The sequence below is a fragment of the Balaenoptera musculus genome, chromosome 19, assembly GCF_009873245.2.
Source record: "Balaenoptera musculus isolate JJ_BM4_2016_0621 chromosome 19, mBalMus1.pri.v3, whole genome shotgun sequence".
NCBI classification, from domain to species: Eukaryota; Metazoa; Chordata; class Mammalia; order Artiodactyla; family Balaenopteridae; genus Balaenoptera; species Balaenoptera musculus.
Window position 1 is genome coordinate 19,312,330 of NC_045803.1, and position 19,425 is coordinate 19,331,754.

Below are 19,425 nucleotides of genomic sequence, written 5' to 3' on the forward strand. Positions count from 1 at the left end.
GGATCAGATCTGCTCTCGGCCCCGCCCACTCCCGTTCCGGGCACGCGCAGTCGGTGGCTCTGGGCCGGTCCAGCCTGAGTAGGAAGTGCTGTGTGCCGCCTGAGCCCCACCCCCGGCTGGGCGGACTCAATGATTGCTCTGCGCACGCGTCACTCTGAATAAAGACGACCTCTCATTGGGCTGACCAGAGATCTTGAGGCGCGGCTCCGCCCAACGGGGGTGGGCGGTGGAGTCGATCCGCCGCGTTGGGGTGGTGGGCCTGAGGTCTGAACCGAGGGGCCGGGAGGGGTCGGCGCAGCTCTGGGAGGAGCGGGGAGTGCAACTATGTAGCCTTTTAAGTAAGTGTCCTCCCTCCTGTCTCCTCCCGCGCCCTCCTTCCCTCGGGACTGCTGCGCCTCGGGGCCCAGAGGCCGGGCGGGGCCCCGGAGCTGGAAGGGGGAGGGGCTCTTTCCTTTCCTCTGCCGGCGCCCCAAGCTGGGCTGGCGGTCTCCGGGTGGCCCCCAGGGCCCCGGCCCATCGCCGGGTGGACTGCCCCGCCCGCGCTCTCCGGCTCCTGTCCTCAGCCGGGCTCGCTCTGCCCCTCTGGTGTGTTTGCGGGGCTAGGGGTGGGGTTGGCAAAGAATGTGCCCTCTGACTCCCGCGGCTCCAGGACAGGTCAGCAGGTCCGGGATCCCGGGAGGTCAGACTTGGGGGCAGTGGGCAGGGCTGTCGCTCACGGGCTGGGTGGTTTCCGCGGTTTAAGGGAGGCCTGGCGGGGCGGGTGGAGGGGAGGGTGGGGGTGGGGGTCCGGAGCTTCGGGTCGAGCTGTCGTGGTCACCGCGGTAATGAAAGCGCGGGGGAGAGAGGAGGGAATCCCTGCTAGCCTGCCTCTCATGGAGTGGGGTCTCGTCTTCCTGCTGGGTAAAGATTTCCCCAGGAAAACTATGAAGCACCAAGAGGTGTTCCGGACTCTGGGTCTGTTCAGTTCTTTTTGTTGAAAATAGACTGCCCATAGGCTCGAGAGCAAGGCCGTGCCGCTCTGGCCGCCCCTGGAGGTGCTGGGGACGTGGGCACTCGCGGCCCGTGCAGGGCCACGAGAGCAAGTGGCGCGTCTTCATTGAGGATTTAGGACATTCAGGGAATGAGGGGCAGGGGAGACTGTAGGGACTACTAGTTTGCCATGCGAGCTGGAATTTTCCAAGTTTGTGGGTTTTAGGGAGAGAGGCCCCTATTTTGATTAAGTAATGTACCCTCCCACCAGCCCTAGAGAAGAGCGGCAGATATTAGCAGGATATTTACATTTCCATGCCGCCTTGCCGGGCCTGGTGTTGAGGCAGCCTTCTGGGGTCCAGAGTGCTAGATTCAGGGCTCGCTCTCACTCAGCAGTCTGTCCTTTAATTGGTTGTTTCACTGGTGGTTTGTGGCCAGGGTTGGGTGGTACTCTGGCCCTTGGCCATTCTCTGAGGTGGAGGGTGTCAGCCACCTATGGGCCAGATGGGGCCTTGACAGAGGAAGAGCAGTTTTTAGGACAAAATGGGTAAAAGGAGGGAGAGCGCATCTCTTTGGGGAGCTTTGGAGACAGCAGAGGGAGATGAAGCTGCAGAGGTGGGCAGGAGGCCAGGAGTGAGAGGCCCTCCATGCCCAGCAGAGAAATTGAGAGTTCATCTGGTAGGGAGTGGAGGGGAAGTCATTGAAGAATCCTGCACAGACTTCAGTGTTGGAAAGGTCACTTTGTGTCTTTCAGGTGGACAGGTTTGCGGTGAATCAAGAGGCAGGGCCTGTAGGCCTCGGAGGGAGAAGTGCAGGATGGGAGGAGACACAGGTACTTCTCACGAGCCCTAGTGGCAGGAAAGCAGTTGGGCTGCTGAAGCTGGGTGGACACCTTGGGTGAGTTCTCCTTACCTTGGCTTGTCACTGGAAATAATCCCACCTGGCAGCTCTGCAGGGAGAGCAGCAGTAAGTGTCTGCATAGGGCCTTGGGTCAAGGTCTTGATTGTGCCTCCTTGTGGCTCTTGGACTGTGTTGCCCTCATGAGGGCGGCTGCTGGGGCTTTGTTCTTCACATGTCTGCCTCTGTTAGTGTTTCTGTCCGGCCTGTCCTTGTGTTTATGAAGTGCCAGGATTAGATGGGTGTCCAGTAATGTCCTCCTTTCCTAGGAGAGCAGGGGAATGTGACCATGCGATGATAGATACCAGATCTAGAAAGGATTCAGACCCGAACAATTGGATATGATTTGTCCTGAGGTTGCTTCCACATCCGACAGACACTGAGCAGTGGTCCTTGAAGTTCCTGCCCTCCTGCCCAAAATACTGGCAGGGACGTGGGTGCTGGTGGCTCCCCTGCAATTCTAGGAGCAGGGTGATGGAGTGGCATTCCGAGGGGCAGTTATGCTTCTCCAAACTTCCCCGCTCTGTGAGTGGTCACACCCCTCTTCCAGCCCTGAGGCCTTCTCTCCTACCGTGATCCTCCACATTCCAGCAGTCACTGTATTTAGCCAGCTCTGAGCGTGTTCGTTTTTATGGCTTTTTGCCAGTGCCTGCAGGACCGCCTGGGGCCAGCCCCTCACCCTGCCCTGCATCTGGGCGGGGGATTTCCAGCTCCTGTGAGAGATGATCCCTTCCTGGGAGCTTGATCTTTTTCTAACACGTCACTATCATTTTGTTCAAGTGGACCAGCAGTTACTGCATGCCTGCAGTGGGCCAGGCAGCAAGGCTTCATAGTGCTTTGAAGAAGAGCTTTGAGAGACATATGGACAGGAGCCATAGACATTACAGGCCAGAAGGACACAAGTGACTGTGATACCACACGTTACATCATAAAATTGCTTCCATTTGGTATTAAACATAGATGTATAAGAAGTTTTCCCTTTTGGCCTTTTCCTTCTGAGTCACAAATTAAGCCAGTTGGAGAATATGCCTGGTCGGGGTCTTTGGTCAGGGCCCTGGCAGGGCAGGAGAAGCCACAGCAGTGAGATTTCAGCAGGGAGTGCATCTCTGGGAGGTGCAGACTTTCCTGGGCTGGATTCTGCTGAGCCAGGCTGCACACTGTCACCAGATGGTCCCTGACAACCCAGACTCATCCGGGCTGGCAGGACGGTTGAAGACCACAAAACCACGAGTGCACACCACCTCCGAAAATGCCCAGAACGGGTCTGAGGCCTCACTTGGCTGTCTTGTTCAGAGTAACCTCAGATAACTCACGTGCAGGGTTATTTGGTATCTCTGACTAACTTCACTGGATTTTCTATAAATCATCCCATCATTTGCACTTAGGAAGGGGTGGAATTTTTTTTTTTAAGGAGTTTTATATATGAGGATTCACATGTCTTTCCACTTTTACAAGGAAAAGTCAGTTTACTTTACATGTTATTCAGTATTTTAAAATATAAAACCAATTCTTGCAAGTAAACTTGTCAGATTATTTTAAAGCATGTACCGCTATATAAGAATTCAACTCTGGCATTAAACATTATTACATATTTTAACACTGGGACAGAAAGGTCGAGAACAGTGCTGGACAGAGGTCTCTGAATCCCTACTCCTGGACAGAGGATCCAGTCATTGGCATCCAGGAGACTGATGTCCAACAGAAAGCATATGACTTGGATTGAAAACCAGCCAGCTCCATCTCATTCACCAGCAATGCTTGCTGAGAGTCTTGTGTGTTTACACCATTCAAGCATTTGAACTGAATGTTTTAATGTGGCATTCAGGGCCCTTCCCTTCCCGTGCTGCCCCTCTCTGACCTGCTGTGTTTGGATTCTTATTATTTCTCAGAGCTCATTTTCACATCTAGTCAAAAAAAGTTTATTCTTGAGTTTTCTATGCTCACCAGGAACCTGTTCCCACCTCCCGACCCTTTGGCCCTGCTCTGGTCCCTGCCAAGGATGCCTCCCACACTCCCCACCCCAACCCCTTCCCTGTTGCTCCCTTCTCTATCTCGTCCTTACCTCTCCTGGCACTGTTCTGTTTTTGTTTTGTTTTATTATTATTATTTTTTAACTCTTCTTGCTTCCCAGTTAGGTGGTTAGTTCCTCCATCAAAGCCCATCTTGGGGGCAGGGGTGTTGGTGCTCCGCCAGCATCTTGTCTGAGGAGCAAGGAGGAGTGTCCCTTCCCAGCTTTAGTCTGACCTTGTCGCATCCTGTTTCTCATGTGGTTTTTATGTAAGGCATCTTTACTTTTGTGCTCCGCCATGTAGAACCAGCTGTGTCGGGAACCAGGAAGAATTTTGTTTTCTTGTGACTCTGTCCTAGCAAAATTATATTATCCAGTTGTTCTGGTAGAGACTCATAAAAGGATTATCTGGGTTCCAGTAATAATTGAATTCAACAATTCAAATACCTGAATGGTTGCAGAGCTGGGGCCTGTGAAGGGATTGATTATACGTAGCCATTTTCATGCTAGGCTCTTCTCCCTAAGAGGATCTGCAGGGAGCTCAGCGGCCTTCTTTAGGCAGTCCCCAGGATGGCCTGCAGCTAGGACAGCTCAGGCTGGACCAGGCCAAGAGAATTTGATGCTGAGCCTGTGTGGCTGTCATGGGGACTTTTCCTTTAGGAGAAATGAAGTGTGGAGTCTGTGCATCTGTGGCTCATGAAATAACCCCTAATCCAGGCATAATTATTTTACATGATGAATGTAGTGGTTAAAGGGATGGGTGTTAGAATAAATTCTGACATCTGTCTAACCTGGAGTTGGCCAGCTGACCCTCAGTTTCTTCATCTGTGACGTGGGGCTAATGATACCTATGGTTATTGTGAGCATTAGTTATAGTTAATTATCTATAGTTATTGTGAACATTAAAATGGGATGAGGATGTGTAGACGTCATCACAGTGCCTGACCAAGGATGCTCTCAAATGGTGGCTGTTTTTAACATTAGCTATAAGGAATAGAATTCATAATGCACTTATGCATACTGTTCTGGTGTTTTCCCAAAGAGGTGTTTGGGAATACTGTTACATAATGAGAAAGTAATTCAGTTTTTCACTCATATTTCATTCATCTGATTGTATCAAGCGTAAGTTTACTTGATGCTCTTTAATAGTTGCTAATTTTCTTCTTTTAATGAAGAGAAGAAGCCTCAGGCTCAAGTTCAGAACCTTTGGCAGGCAGTGGTATGTAGCCAGATTTTAAATAATGTCAATTGGATTTATAATGTTTAATTTTAAGATGATCTTAATGGGAAGTGATACTATTTTTCCATTTAAAGTAGTAATAAGGGTTCTTTTACAAATAAATTTTAAATGGGAGTAGGTGTTTAAAGGAAAATGTCAAACATTAACAATAGGGCCATTGTGTACAACTGTACAGGTTATTTATTGCACAGGTGTCCTGCCCAGGGGAGGAGAGGTGTTGGCAAACTAGGCTGATATATAGCCTATGAGTTGCTTACTAAGCCATGTGCCCTGGTACAGGACTGTACCTACTGGGAAGATGGGGTGCCTTTTTGTAATTCTCACAAAGGCACCATGTGGGCTAGCAGAAAGTGGCGGTACATTGGTGTGCAGTGTGGCAAAAATAGTGAAGGTAGCATGTAAATGGGAATCCTGCAAGACAGGTATTCATATTCTCCATTGTACAGACTGAGATGGAGGCTCAGAGAGGTGAAATGACATGGCTAAAACTCTGACTTCTTTTCTGTGCCCATTTTTCATATTCCTCTCTCACAGTTCAGTAAAACCACACTGATGTATGGTAAGGGGAACAGACCAGGGGGATTGGAGGCCCCATTCACAACAGGAGCAAATCTATACAGAATATATAAATAATGTCTAATAAAAGTTTTATATGATCTGTGATCTTTAATGAAGAAAATTTAATTGGAGGACGTAAAAGAGGATGAAGGTGGAAAGACATACCATGTTCATGGATGATAAGATTCATCATTATAAAGACGTTGACTCTCCAGTCCATAAATTTAGTAGAGTTCCAATAAAAATCCCAATAGGAATTTTCATGGAATTGATAAGCTGACTCTAGTTCATGTGATATCATAAAGAATTAGGAATAACCAAGTAATTTTATACATAAGGGTATAAGAGCATTCATTTTAGCATTGCTTTTAATTGTGAAAATGTGGAAGCAACTGAAGTATAGGATATTAGATAAATAAATTGTGTCATGTTCACTTAATACTGTACAGCAGAAGTCAGTGAATGAATGGGAGCCGTATGGATCAGCACGGCTAGAACTTGAAAACATAATGGTGATTGAAAAGCGTATGTTCCAAACTACTTATAGTGTGATACCATTTATGTAGATTTTGGAGCCCACGAAACAAGACTTTAGGACTTCTCTGGTGGTGCAGTGGTTAAGAATCCGCCTGCCAATGCAGGGGACATGGGTTCGAGCCCTGGTCCGGGAAGATCCCACATGCCGTGGAGCAACTAAGCCCGTGAGCCACAACTACTTAGCCTGCACTCTAGAGCCCGCAAGCCACAACTACTGAGCCTGCGTGCCACAACTACTGAAGCCCGCACACCTAGAGCCCGTGCTCCGCAACAAGAGAAGCCACCACAATGTGAAGCCCGTGCACCGCAACAAAGAGTAGCTCCCGCTCACCACAACTAGAGAAAGCCTGTGCACAGCAACGAAGACCCAACACAGCCAAAAAATAAAAAATAAATATTTTTAAAAACAAGATTTTATATTATTTATGAATACATGAGTTTAAAAAGGAGTGCAAACATGAGCAAGAAGGATATAGAAACCACTTCAGGATAGTGGTTGCCTCTGAAAGGGGAGGAGAGAATGGGATGGGGAGGGGCACATGGGGGATCCAGTCTACTCTGATATACTTTATTTCTGAAAAGAAAATCTGAGGCAAATATGGCAAAGTGGTAAGATTTGGTAATTCTGGGTGGTAGGTTAGCATTATTACTCTACTTTTCTGTATGGTAAAAATATTTCCTTAAAAACATATGCATATCTTTAAAATGTTATAATTTGGGTCATGTATGATGTTCTAAAAACAGCTATTTTTTACTTTTGCAGTGACTTGGAGTCAAGAAGATTTTCTGAACATAATTTATACATTTAACCTGTAAAAAAAGTCACCTTGGAATTGGTGGGTTATCTTTGATCTTTCCTGATGGCGTGTTAGGTCTGTAGTGTAGAGTAATATGTGTCAGGGATGCTTTTTAGAAATTGTTAGATCAGGACTTTTATGTGTTAGGTCATTCTGAAAGTGGTCATTTACTGCTTTTTCCTCTCTTGTCCCAGGAGACTCTTTTTGCCCCATCTGAAGTCCATATGGCTCTGTATGATGAGGACCTCCTGAAAAATCCCTTCTATCTGGCTCTTCAAAAGTGGCGTCCTGACTTGTGCAACAAGGTGGCCCAAACCCGTGGCATTGTAAGTGCATCGATCCCGAGGGTGGTCCTTCTCCACTAGGCTTGGACCGAGCAGTGCTGACAAAGCCACAAATATGGTAGACTTCAGTTAAGTTTAGAGGGAGTCAGGTACAGGCCTGCTAAGTGCACCAAGCCGCAGACCATGCTCGGTATGTGAATGAGCAGAGAGGGAACGCCCCAAGCTGCTTCCTCCAGGCAGCCTCCTGGGACTGCACCAGCCCAGGGTGTAATCCTTTCTCTGAACTCTCAGCCCCTGTTGTCACTGGTCTCACGGTATTCATCTCTGTTTCTCTTGTTTCCATGGGGACCAGGAGGGCTTCTCCAGGGCAGAAATCATATTCCTCCTCGTCTGTGAGATGGGTGCTCACTCCCATAGGATAAGGGAACGTGTATACACACACATGTATGTCACCTTCAAAGGCATTTCCTAAAGAGAAAGAACCGAGAGAACTTTTGTAATAGAGGCCACAACCTCAGAAGCCTACAGGAGCAGCCAGGAAACAGGAGCAAGAGAAGAGAGAAACCATAGTCTGCTGCCTGGAGGGAGGGCAGGCCCTGTGCTGCAGGTCTTTCTGGTTCCCAGATTGGTGAACTTGGCAGGCATCTTACTTGCACACCGTGGGACACAGCGAGCTGGGCGCCTTTGTGCCACCCATCTGCCTTGGCCCTCTTCTTTTCCTGCGTTGTCCTCTTTTCTTCTCCTACTTGTGTACCTGCTTCTCTTGCCATGTGATACGATCTTAGGTGTGTCAGGCGGCTGAGGCTTTGAACCAATGGAGAAATCAGTTAACTCGGGTTTCTCTGCAAGCTTGGAACTGGCTTTTCCCCATACCCAGTCCAACCCTCTGCCCTCAGAAACCTGATTTTTTTTTCAAGTCCCTTCTTGTTTTTATGATTGGTTTTGTGATTAATATCTTTTTCCCAGAATTCTTTTACTTTGGATTTTAGAAGTCATAAACTTTGTTATAAAAAAAAAATTAGAGAATAGAGCTGTTTCCAAAGAAGAAAATAAAAATCTCATAAAGCTCACCAAAGGCATTCACTGTCATCCATTCATTTCACGGTAGCTATTAAATGCTGCTGTATGCAAGGCACGATGTTTGATGTGGGGATTCAGCCAAAACTATGAATAGGCATCATGATCTTTACCCTCATGGAGCTGAAATTCTAGTGGGAGAGACGGTCACACTGTGGGTACCTATTTACTAATTATGGTAAGTGTCGCAGAGAAAAAGTAGAGGATGCCAAGCCATCATGTTAACTGGGAGGGCCTGACCCCACTTGGGAAATACTTCCTTCCCATCTTTGTTCTATGATATTTAAAAAAAATATTGTCTAGGTAAGAGTGTGTCATCATATGTAACTTTCTCTTTTTGAAATGCCGCACTGCAGACCCCGCTGTTCTTTCTCAGGAAGCCCTGGGGACCTGTCTGTCTTGCTCATCGCTGTGTCGCCAGCCCATAGCACGGTTGCTGTTGCCCAGTAGGTGCTTTTACAGCTGCAAGTAGTGAAAACCCAATTGAGTTCACTTTAGCAAAAAGAGAATTTTGAATCACTTTGGTCACCTTCCTTTCAGGTACACCGAGGAATGAGAGATGCTTCTTTTTTTTTTTTGGAGCAGAAGGTTTATTGCAAGGCCACACAAAGAGACAAGGTGGCTCATGCGCTGAAAAGCCTCGAGCTCCCCGAAGGGTTTTGGCAAAGCATTTTTAAAGGCCGGGGGTGGGGGGCGGGGGGGGGGGTCGAATGGTATGTGATCAGCTTGTACACAGTTCTCTGATTGGCTGATGGGGAGGCAGCAGGGTGGTGTCACAGGGGTTATCAGTCCTTAGGCTCCAGGAGGCCTGGGCTATGTGCTCATGGTCCTCTAGTAGTTCTTCCATTTGCGGGGGGGTGGGGGGTGGGGGGTGGGGCGTGGTTCACATCTGCAAAACAGCTCAGGAAATTTGCAGAGAGATGCTTCTTAAGCTGTGTCATCCTGCATTCCAGTGGTGCCCTAGGCCCCTTACTGCAGCCCCCACTGAGATCCATGAGGGGCTGCTTGGGGCCCACATTGGGCAGCACTAGATTTCAGGCCTTCCTTGGCCTCGTTCGGTGGACTCGAGAATCAGCAAGGCCAACTCCCCAGCACAGGTCAGCTGTGGGAAGGAGCTAGCTCTCGCCATCCTGCTCAGCCTGGCCAGGTGTTGGTGACTAGCCCCTGCCAACTGCTGGCCGTGTGATGGAGCCCCGGCTCATCCCTGTCTAATCTATCGTAGTGCTCCTTCCGTGTCCGTTGGTTGAATGAAAAAGTAGAGTATCCCAGTGGCCTCTAGAAGAGCGCTCATCCTTTCTGCCACCGCTGAACGACCCACGTGGCCTCAGCTGGTGAATGCTGGATTTCCTTCCATGGGGCTTGGCCTTTGGGCCAAGTTTGGCGGCCCCTGAATCTTCCCTGGGGATTAGAGTCCTTTACTGGACTATAAAAATGTGAAGTCACGACTTTTGAATGTGTGTATCCCCAGGGTTAACTGCCTTCCCCCTTCCCCCTGCAAGCCGAGCTTGGGCCCCGCCCTCACACGACCCTCACACACGGCTGAGGGTGGAGGTTGGCTGGCCTCTCACCTGCCCCAGCCCCTCCTCGGGTTTGGCCGCCTTTGATGGGACTGCCTCCACGTCCTCCACCATCCGCTCTCTGACTGATGCGCGGAGGCTCCTCTCCCAACGTCCCCCCATTCCAATCCCAGAGGCCTGTGACACCCGCACACTGCTTCTCGTGGTCACCTGTTCTTGTAACCATCCAGCTATTTTGCACCGTGGCTTTTTCAGAGCCAGCTGGGCAGGCCTGCTGTACCCCTGGGTCTCTTGTCCATGGAGCTTTGGCGAAAGTTCTCTAGGTTTCCCTGGTGGACTGCGGGTGGGTCCATTTGCCTGTAGGAAAAAACAAAAATGACAAAAGGGGATTAAATTTGGTCCTTTTATTGTGGCCCTCTAATTATGGGGTACTCAGGCTTCTGAGGGCTAGCCTGAGAACCCAGCAGCAATGGCTTCCACGTTCCAGAGAACTGACTTTCCAGTAAATACCCATACAGCTCAGCTAAGGGTGCTGAGGTCCAAATTCCAGTTCTCAGGATTTGTTTAGTACAGATTCAGGTGACGGACATTGAACATCTAGGCATTGTGCTGGGTTTGCAGGGTCACACGGATGAATGGGGAACACAGCATGCCTTCAGGGAATCCCAGAAACAGGCCATTTGCAGCACAGAGGGATGAGTATTAGGACAGAGGTGGTCAAGGGCTCCTGGGGAGTGGCTGACCCAGCCTGGGGAGGAGTCAGGAGGGCACCCTGGGGTAATAAGACTAATGCTGCTTCTTGCTTTTATTCTTTCTTTTCTTTAATGACTATTACTTATTAAAAAAATTTTATAAAGGGGCTATAATAAAAAATTTTATTGTTAAGCTCTGAACTGCGTAGGTCCCTAACTTATGGTCTGCTTGGTCACTGTAAAGTTTGTGTCCTCCACACCAGCTGTTAAAACTCCATGATCTCAGGACTTCCCTGGTGGCGCAGTGGTTAAGAATCCGCCTGCCAATGCAAGGGACATGGGTTCGAGCCCTGGTCCGGGAAAATCCCACATGCCGTGGAGCAACTAAGCCTGTGCACCACAACTACTGAGCCTGTGCTCTAGAGCCCGTGAGCCGCAACTACTGAAGCTCGCGTGCCTAGAGCCCGTGCTCTGCAACAATAGAAGCCACCGCAATGAGAAGCCCACACACCGCAACGAAGAGCAGCCCCCGCTCGCTGCAACTAGAGAAAGCCCGCACGCAACAACCAAGACCCAACGCAGACAAACAAAAAAACAAACAAACAAAAAAAACCCAACTCCATGACCTCTGTTCCAGAGGCAGTCTGAACCTCCATCTCACGAGAGCCCCCGGGCGCCTGGCCCTGTCTCCGGAGGGCGGCTTCATAGCTGCTCCACCCCGCTCCTCCGTGGCTGGCTTCCTCACCCTGGTCTCAGCGGGATCCTGGTGGAGACGGATGGGGCCACAGAGAGCCAGCCCTGGCTTGTGCTTGCAATGAAATGCTCCGGGCAGCATTGTGGGCCTGAAAACTTTGGGAGAGTCCCTGAAATTGGAGGCCCCTAGCGCACTCAACAGATATTGATTGGCACCTACCGTATGGTGAGCAGTGTGCTTGGTGATGGGGATTCAGTGAAGCAGGAGCCGGTCATGCATTATTCAAGCTAAGGAGGCGGAGAAGGTGTGGTAAACAGGCTCACAGAATGCAGTCACAGGTGTGGTGGGGACAGGGGTGGGGTGTCTCTGAAGCATCTCTGAAGTGGCTGGTCCCTCGGAGGCCCTTCCTCAGATGGGGCTATGTGACTCTTTCATCCATTGAGCTAGAGTGGGGCAATCGGCCCCTAGGCCTGGTTCATGCTGTCCCCTGGCCTGGGGCCAACCCTCGGGTTTCCAAGATCTTCTTTCTGTGTTCACGGCTGCCTTGAGGCCACCTAGGAACCTTGAGGCCGTTTCTCAGTTCTGGCTCATACCTGAGGGCCTCCCGTTTCTTTAAGTTGCACTTTCATTAACATTTAAAATTTTTATGTTTTTCTCCCCCATTTCTTATTCCACATCTGCTACCACCAAGCCCATTCCCACGTCAGGACCTTTGCACATGCTTTCTTCTGACAAAAATGTTCTTCCCTTAGATCTTTAGTTGGTGGTTCCTTCTCTCCATCCATTCCTTGCTCAAAAGCCACTTCCTCAGAGACCTCCGTAACCACTCTACCTGAGTTAGCGAACCCTTGCCCCACTCCAGTCATTCTCTGTCCTGATTTTCTGCTTTATTTTCTGCATAGAACTTACTGATATATGGAATATGTGTTTTATTATTCAGATATCTGTATCCTCCACTTAGAATGTAATGTCCATGAGGACAAAGCACCGTATCTCCAACAGTGCCCAGTGTCATGAATATTGAATGAAGAAAAAATAGAAAAACCAAACTCAAATTTTAATAATTAGTTGAATAAAGTTGGCTATCTGAAAATTAAAAAAAAATTATTATGTTTAATTTCAAACAACCATGTACAAGTGGAACAAATCATACAATGCACCCAACGCCCTCATCACTCAGCTTCCTCAGTGCCCGGCTCAGACGCCAGCACATCTCACTTCTATCCCTGCTGCCCTCTCCCCTTAGCCGGGGGACCATTTTGAAGCAAATTCCAGACAATTATATAAGGTAGTCATGTGATTTCATCTGTAAATATGTAGGAATGTAGTTTTAAATGATAAGGACTTAAAAAAAAAATCACATACCATTACCACAGCTAAAAAATTCCTCAATAACTCAACTGTTGTCAAATGTCTAGTCACTGTCGAAATTTCCCAGATTGTCTCATAATTTTTTTTTGTTTGTTTTCCAGTTGGTTTGTTTAAATCAGAATCCAAAGGTGATCCACACATTATTCTGGATTGGTAGGCCTTTTTAAAAAAAATTGAAGTATACTTGATTTACAGTATTATGTTAGTTTTAGGTGTATAGCAAAGTGATTGAGTTATATATATATATATTTTTTTTTCAGATTCTTTTCCATTATAGGTTATTACAAGATATTGAATATAGTTCCCTGTGCTATACAGTAAATTTTTGTTGCTTGATACGCCTTTTAAATCTCTTTTCCTCCTAACTTTCTTGAGCTAAACTTTGAGCAGAACAACTAAACTGTACCTTCTCAGTGTGTAAAACTGGATCCATTTTGACATGTGTGTAGACTTGTGAGATCATCACCACAGTCTGTTTTTTTAACTATAAGCCCCACTTTCCTCATTTTCCTTCTTTCCTTACAATTCAAGTATCAAGGTCATTCATCCTGTGGAATTTCCTGCCTTCTGGCTTTTGCCGGTTGCAGCCCTGTGGTGGTGGTTACCATGGTCCTCTGGTCTCTGTATTTCCTGAACTTGGTAGTTAAGTCTAGCTCTGGGTCTGATTCAGTCTTGATTTTTTGCAGAGGGACAAGCCCGCTTCATAGACAGTTGTGATCTTCTATCAACGAGGGCCTCCCTTTTCTGCCGTGAGCAATTGGCGTATCCCTCGTGGGGAGAGAAGCTCTTTCTGACCTGCCTGAGGAAGCTCCTAATGACAACTGCTCTTGAAGGCCCCAGAGTTTCATGGTGTCTTCACAGAGGAAACTAGCAGATGCTGGGCTGTGCTCCCTGCTCCCAGCACTGGCCTGCAGGAGGCCACAGGACGGGGCTGTGGTGAGGTGGGGGCAGGAGTTTGAGTCCTGGCTCTGTCACTCACTGGCTGTGTGCCCCTGGACAAGTTGCTGCACTTCCTTGAGCCTCAGTTTCCTTGTCTGTACAGTGGGGATAGTGCAGAAGCTGCTTGCCTTGTGCCAGGCTGCTTTAGGAGCTGGGGCTCTGAGGGACTTCACCACTTTGGTCGTCGTCTTCCAGGTGCACTTGAATCTGAGAGATTCCTCTTAAACGTTGAGTCCCTGGGCCAAGCACAGATCCACGTGTGGTTGCCAGGGCAGGTCCTTGCCTTTGCTGCGTTGAGCAAAGAAGCTTGTGCCCGGTCAGCACGGTGGCCACGGTGGGACCAAAATTCACGTTTCAGGTTGAGCCTGCCCCAGAGACGCAGTCTGGCACCTGAGACATCTCTGGTGGAGGTGGCAGCCTGCAATAGGAAACGGTATTTCTGTGGCTGGTAAAACAAACTGTGATCACAGTTCAGCTTAAAAAAGCATAGAAAGAAGACGGGAGGGAAACTGTCTTCATTTTGCTGCGTTTCTCATTCAGGTGGTAGGATTCTGTGTGATTTTTTAGTTTCACTTTTCTGTACTTTCCAAACTGTCGTTTCTTCATCTGGAATCATTCCTGAGCCTGCTGAGGACAGGGGGCCCCTGGGGTAGCTGCAGGGAGAGCCCAGCGGGGTGGGAGTGAGCCCTCCGGTCTGAGGCCCCGGGATGGAAGAGGCGTGTGCTGCCTCCCTCGGCTGGGTGTGGGCCTCAGCTTCCATCACAGTGACACCAGATCAGCTGCTGCCCCTTTGGCCAGTGACCCCAGAGGTTCTCTCTGCCAGCAGGTCCCCATGGCAGTTCCGTTGGAGCGTCTTTGGATGCCTCGTGTTCTGCTGAAGTTGTAAATGACACATCTCTTGAGTATTCACCCTAATTTTTTTTTTTCCAGGTGTTAGTACCCTGCAAAGGAAGCCTGTCAGGCAGTGTTCAGTCTACTTGTCAGTTTGAGTCCTATATTTTGATCCCAGTGGAAGAACACTTTCAGACCTTAAATGGAAAGGTATTCTTTCGTTTCTTGTGGGTCAACCAGGGCCACTCACTCAGTGTTTGGGAGTGGGGGAGGGGAGAGAATCCTGCTTCTCACCCGTTCACGTCTGTGTTACATGATGGCTTTGATACCACAGCAGCCCAGCTACCTTTGAGGGCGGAGGAGCTGGCGGTGGGGAGCAGGGTCCTGGCTGCAGCCGGGAGGTGAGGTGGGGCCGGGCACCTCTCCCTCAGCCCACGGGTCTTCTGCCGGGGAGTCGGGGAGTGGCTGGGACACCTCCCCAGAGAGGCCCTGTCAGAGCAAGCTGTTTATCCCCAGTGCCCTTGGGATCAGGGATGAATTTCTAATTTAAGAATTTTTTGTTTTGAAATCATCTCAAACCTATAGAAAGTTTCAGTAAGGTACAGAGAACTCTCACATACCTCCTTTCTGCCCAGATTGGTCAACTGTTAGCATTTTGGCCACATCTGTTTTATTTCCTCACCCCTATCCCCATCTAGCCATCTGCCTATCTCTCTTATCTGTCTACACACACACATTATTACTTTTTCTGAACATTTTTCAGAAAGAGTAAGAGTTGCAGACACCATGTCCCTTTGCTTCAAAACAACGTGTATTTCCTATGTAATACAGCGTCGTGATCACACAGAAAATTTAGCATTGATAGAATACGCTTCTCCAACATACTGTCCTTTTTTAATCTTTTTTGGTTTTTTTGGCCACACCCCGGCATGTGGGATCTTAGTCCCTGACCAGGGATCGAACCCACGCCCCCTGCATTGGAAGTGCAGAGTCTTAACCACTAGGCCACCAGGGAAGTCCCAGCATACTGTCCTTCAACAAATTCTGCTAGTTGTAATACCGTATTATAGCAAAAAAGATCTATTTTTTTAGATCCAGGATCACGTCTGGGATCATGCAGTGTATTCAGTGGTTAGTCTTCTTAGTTTCCTTCCGTTTGGAACGGTTCCTCAGTCTGTGTCTTTCATGACATTGACATTTTTGTCTTGCTTTGTAGACTCTCCCTCAGTGTGGGTTTCTCTGATGTTTCCCATGATTAGATCGCAGTTATGCCTTTTCAGTAGGAACGCCTCGGAAGGGTGTTTTATCTCTCTCAGTGCATCGTGTCAGGAGGCACGTGACGTCAGTCTGTCTCATTGTTGATGTTAACTTTGGGGTAGGCATTCTCTTATTTTTTTTAAGCGGAAGCAGCTAGGTTCCGAGAGGGGGAGGTTCCATCCCTGGTCAGGACTGGCCGAGGTCCCCAGCCTACCCGCCGTCAGGAGTGGGGGCCCACACTGGTGTAGCCGGGGCCGTGGGCACTGGGGGGGTTGAGGAGGGATGGGTCCAGGGGTGTGGGTACCAGTACACCAGTCTGGGGTGAGGGGTGATCTGCAGCCCTGTGGCTCCCAAGCACGCTGCTATTTTCCTGCCAGGGGTCTGCTCACCACAGCTGCCCGTCAGTTTACTTGTTCTCTTCCCGGTACCCAAATCTACCAAGAGAACAGAGGCACTGGGCTCATCGTGGCTGGTCCTCCCGGGCACCTTGGCCATGGTCAGAGTGATGAGCCATGGAGGGGATGCAGCGCACATCCTTCGGCGCTGCCGGGTTGCAGCATCGGGTCATTCTGATCTCTTATTCAGAGAGGAGAACCTTCTTACTTTTTCCTTTTGTGGAGGGTACAGTGCTTTTGGGTTGCAACATGTGAAAAGGATCAGGGTACTATGTAGCTGGAGTAACAGGGTGAACAAAGAGGGAAGAAAAGATTTTAGCACCAAAAAGCAAGCTGGAAGAGTGTTGGTGCCCCCCGCAAACCCACACTGGAGCAGAGGCAGGCGGGTGGGGTGAAGTGCCGGATGCGGACCAGGCTGAGAGAGGTCGGCAGTCACACGGGCTGCTGGTGCAGTGACGGCTCTCTTGTTCCAGGATGTCTTTATCCAAGGAAACAGGATTAAACTAGGAGCTGGTTTCGCCTGTCTTCTCTCAGTGCCCATTCTCTTTGAAGAAACTTTCTACAATGAAAAAGAAGAAAGTTTCAGCATACTGTGCATAGCCCATCCTTTGGAAAAGAGAGAGAGTTCAGGTATTCTGGGAGAAAACCCCTTTCTCCTGATTCGGAGAAACGTGCTTGTTGAACTTCCTCCTGACGCAGCTGTTGTAAACATCCTATAAAATATTCAAGAGCCCGCTAGAAACCTGCATAACTGTTTACAATAATTCCCCCTAAAACTTAATCAGAAAGTCATCTTGAGCCAAGGTGATGTGGATTAGGCTGCTGTGTGTGGTTGTACATGTTGGATGTTACACACATAGACCTTAGTGGGAATGTCGCCCCCTGGAGTTGTGCAAAGTGGCAGCCCTGGCTTTGTCTCTGGGCCTCGGCTTTAGGGCTACCTCTTACAGCATTATTACCCACCCAGCCCCACTGCTGTGCCTCTTTGAGATCTCATTATTTTTACCAGATAATAATTCTTGGGTACCCCACGAAGTTGAGATAACAATTAATGTGCCAAACGCTCCTATCCGAGGCTCTTATTGTCAGGAATCAGGGCTTCCTCACCACAGCCTCACAGGTCATGCCCAGGATCCCAGATAATTCAGGTTTGGTCCCAGGAAAGGGCTTCAAGAGGACCAGGCTCTCTGGACCCCCAACTGGGCTGCTCTTGGGCGATATCTTGAAATAAGGTCATCCCTCTCCTCCTGTGGAAGATGGAGCCTCAGATCCCAGAGGAGCAGGGCAAAGGGTTGTGGGACTTGCCCTGTTAGGAAACAGTGAAGCCTTCAGCCAGCCCGACCCTCTGTCTTTTTTTCAGAAGAGCCTTCAACACCCTCAGATGCCTTTTCCCTGAAAACCATCGAAGATGTGAGAGAGTTTTTGGGAAGACATGCAGAGAGATTCGACAGGAACATTGCCTCTTTCCAGCGAACGTTCAGAGAGTGTGAAAGGAAGAGCCTCCGTCATCACATAGTCAGTGGCCGTGTCTTGCTTTGCTAGGCGTGCCTTGTCTCAGGCCAGTTCAGAGCACCAGGATCCCTCTTGGTTCACTCTGTAACTTTGCTGCCTCCATCATTGGAAGTTTTGTTTAAATGTTTCTTTTTACCTATGAAAGTAGTACAGACCACTGTAGAAAACTTGAAAATCACAGAGAAGTATAAAAATGAATATCGTTATCATCTATGTTAACCCTAAGGGGGATTTTTTTTCCTACTTTTAACGCATATACCTAAACAAAGTTGAAAAACAAATCACACACTTGATTTGATAAGCTTGCTTTAGGATTTAGAGCTTGTCACCCAGGAAATCCATTTTGTGAAGTGTTCTCTTTGCCCCAGGACACGTTACACGTCCTGGGTTTTGTGTCGTGGCCTCGGATCACGAGGGTGACCTCTCTGTCTGCTCTGTGTTGCACAGGACTCCGTGAATGCTCTCTACACCAGATGCCTCCAGCAGCTGCTGAGGGACTCCCACCTGGTAAGCAGCACGACGTTCAAAAGAGAGACTTGCCAGAAAGAGAGAGACAAATAGCATATATCACTTATGCGTGGAATCTAAAATATGCCACAAGTGAACCTATCTACGATACAGAAACAGACTCACGGACATAGAGAACAGACTGGTGGTTGCCGAGGAGGAGAGGGTTGGAGGAGGGATGGAGTGGAAGTTTGGGGTTAGCAGATGTAAACTATTGTATATAGGATGGACAAACCACAAGGTCCTACTGTATAGCACAGGGAACTATATTCAACATCCTGTGATAAACCATAATGGAAAAGAATATTAAAAAAAGAAGGTATATATATATATGTATAACTGAATCACTGTGCTGTGCAGCAGAAATTAACACAACATTGTGAATCAACTAAATAAACCAAAAAAAAAAAAAAAATAGAGACTTACAGTTTGCCCACATGCTAGTGCATGCTCTGTAACTGTACTCGTCTTGTCCTCCAGAAAGTGCTCGCCAAGCAGGAGGCCCAGATGAACCTGATGAAGCAGGCTGTAGAGGTAAGGGGCCAGGGCAGTGAGGGGAGAGAAGACGGCAGTGCCGGGGGCTCCTTTGTTGCCCACCCCCCACTCACATGCCTTGAACTGGGTCCCGTTGATTTCACAGATGTACGTCCAGCACGATATTTACGACCTGATCTTTAAATATGTGGGGACCATGGAAGCAAGCGAGGTAGGTTCTCCATCATCATCATCCAGGACGGAAGCCCTGTTCTAAGCCTTTTAAGACATTTGAAGCTTCATTAAAATCTCTTGTTAGGATGCTGCCTTTAACAAAATCACAAGGAGCCTTCAAGATCTTCAGCAGAAGGATATTGGTGTGAAACCTGAGTTCAGGTAAGGGTTTGCGCTGCTGTGGCCGTGTCCTCAGGGGCTGGGGCACCGTTCGCCATCCCCCGCCCCCCACCCCCAAAGCAGCAGTGGCGGCACTGATTTGACATGGTTCAGACCATGGAGCAGGGTAGTTATTTGCGACCAAAGATAAAGGGGCTGAAGTTGGCAGACGACTGTTTTGGAGCTGGTGTGCTCCTGCACCCGTCTGCCAGCATCCGGTGAGTGGGAGCCAGGAGGGGTGGGGTCGTACACAGCTGGTCTCTGGGCAGGCACGCAGCTCACCCAGGTGGGCCCTGCACACAGATGTCTCTCCTCACCTGCCAGTCTGAGGGACCCCTGCCTTAGGGGCATCTCCTTTTGGATTAAGTTTCATTTTATTACAAAAATGTCTAAGGACTTCCTTGGTGGTCCAGCGGTTAAGACTTCGTGCTTCCCTGCAGGGGCATGGGTTCGATCCCTGGTTGGGGAACTAAGAT

The 19,425-nt window shown here is 48.8% G+C and overlaps 1 protein-coding gene across 11 annotated transcripts in view; it reads left to right on the plus strand.

Moving 5' to 3' along the window:
* The first annotated feature begins 195 nt into the window (after positions 1–195).
* The window catches only part of ANKRD27 (ankyrin repeat domain 27), a 52,259-nt gene continuing 33,029 nt past the window's right edge, over positions 196–19,425 (plus strand). The window contains exons 1-10 of one of the 11 annotated variants that reach the window (XM_036833572.1): positions 196–338; positions 1,724–1,866; positions 7,201–7,332; positions 14,511–14,621; positions 16,537–16,693; positions 17,424–17,578; positions 18,023–18,082; positions 18,563–18,616; positions 18,723–18,788; positions 18,876–18,952. In XM_036833572.1, coding sequence (XP_036689467.1) covers positions 7,231–7,332; positions 14,511–14,621; positions 16,537–16,693; positions 17,424–17,578; positions 18,023–18,082; positions 18,563–18,616; positions 18,723–18,788; positions 18,876–18,952 — 782 coding nt within the window. In that variant the 5' untranslated portion in view covers positions 196–338; positions 1,724–1,866; positions 7,201–7,230. Of the gene's footprint in view, positions 339–442; positions 655–1,723; positions 1,867–1,916; positions 1,936–6,972; positions 7,046–7,200; positions 7,333–14,510; positions 14,622–16,536; positions 16,694–17,423; positions 17,579–18,022; positions 18,083–18,562; positions 18,617–18,722; positions 18,789–18,875; positions 18,953–19,425 lie in introns of those variants that run through there. The other 10 variants (XM_036833576.1, XM_036833573.1, XM_036833574.1 and 7 more) reach the window with 10 other exon arrangements.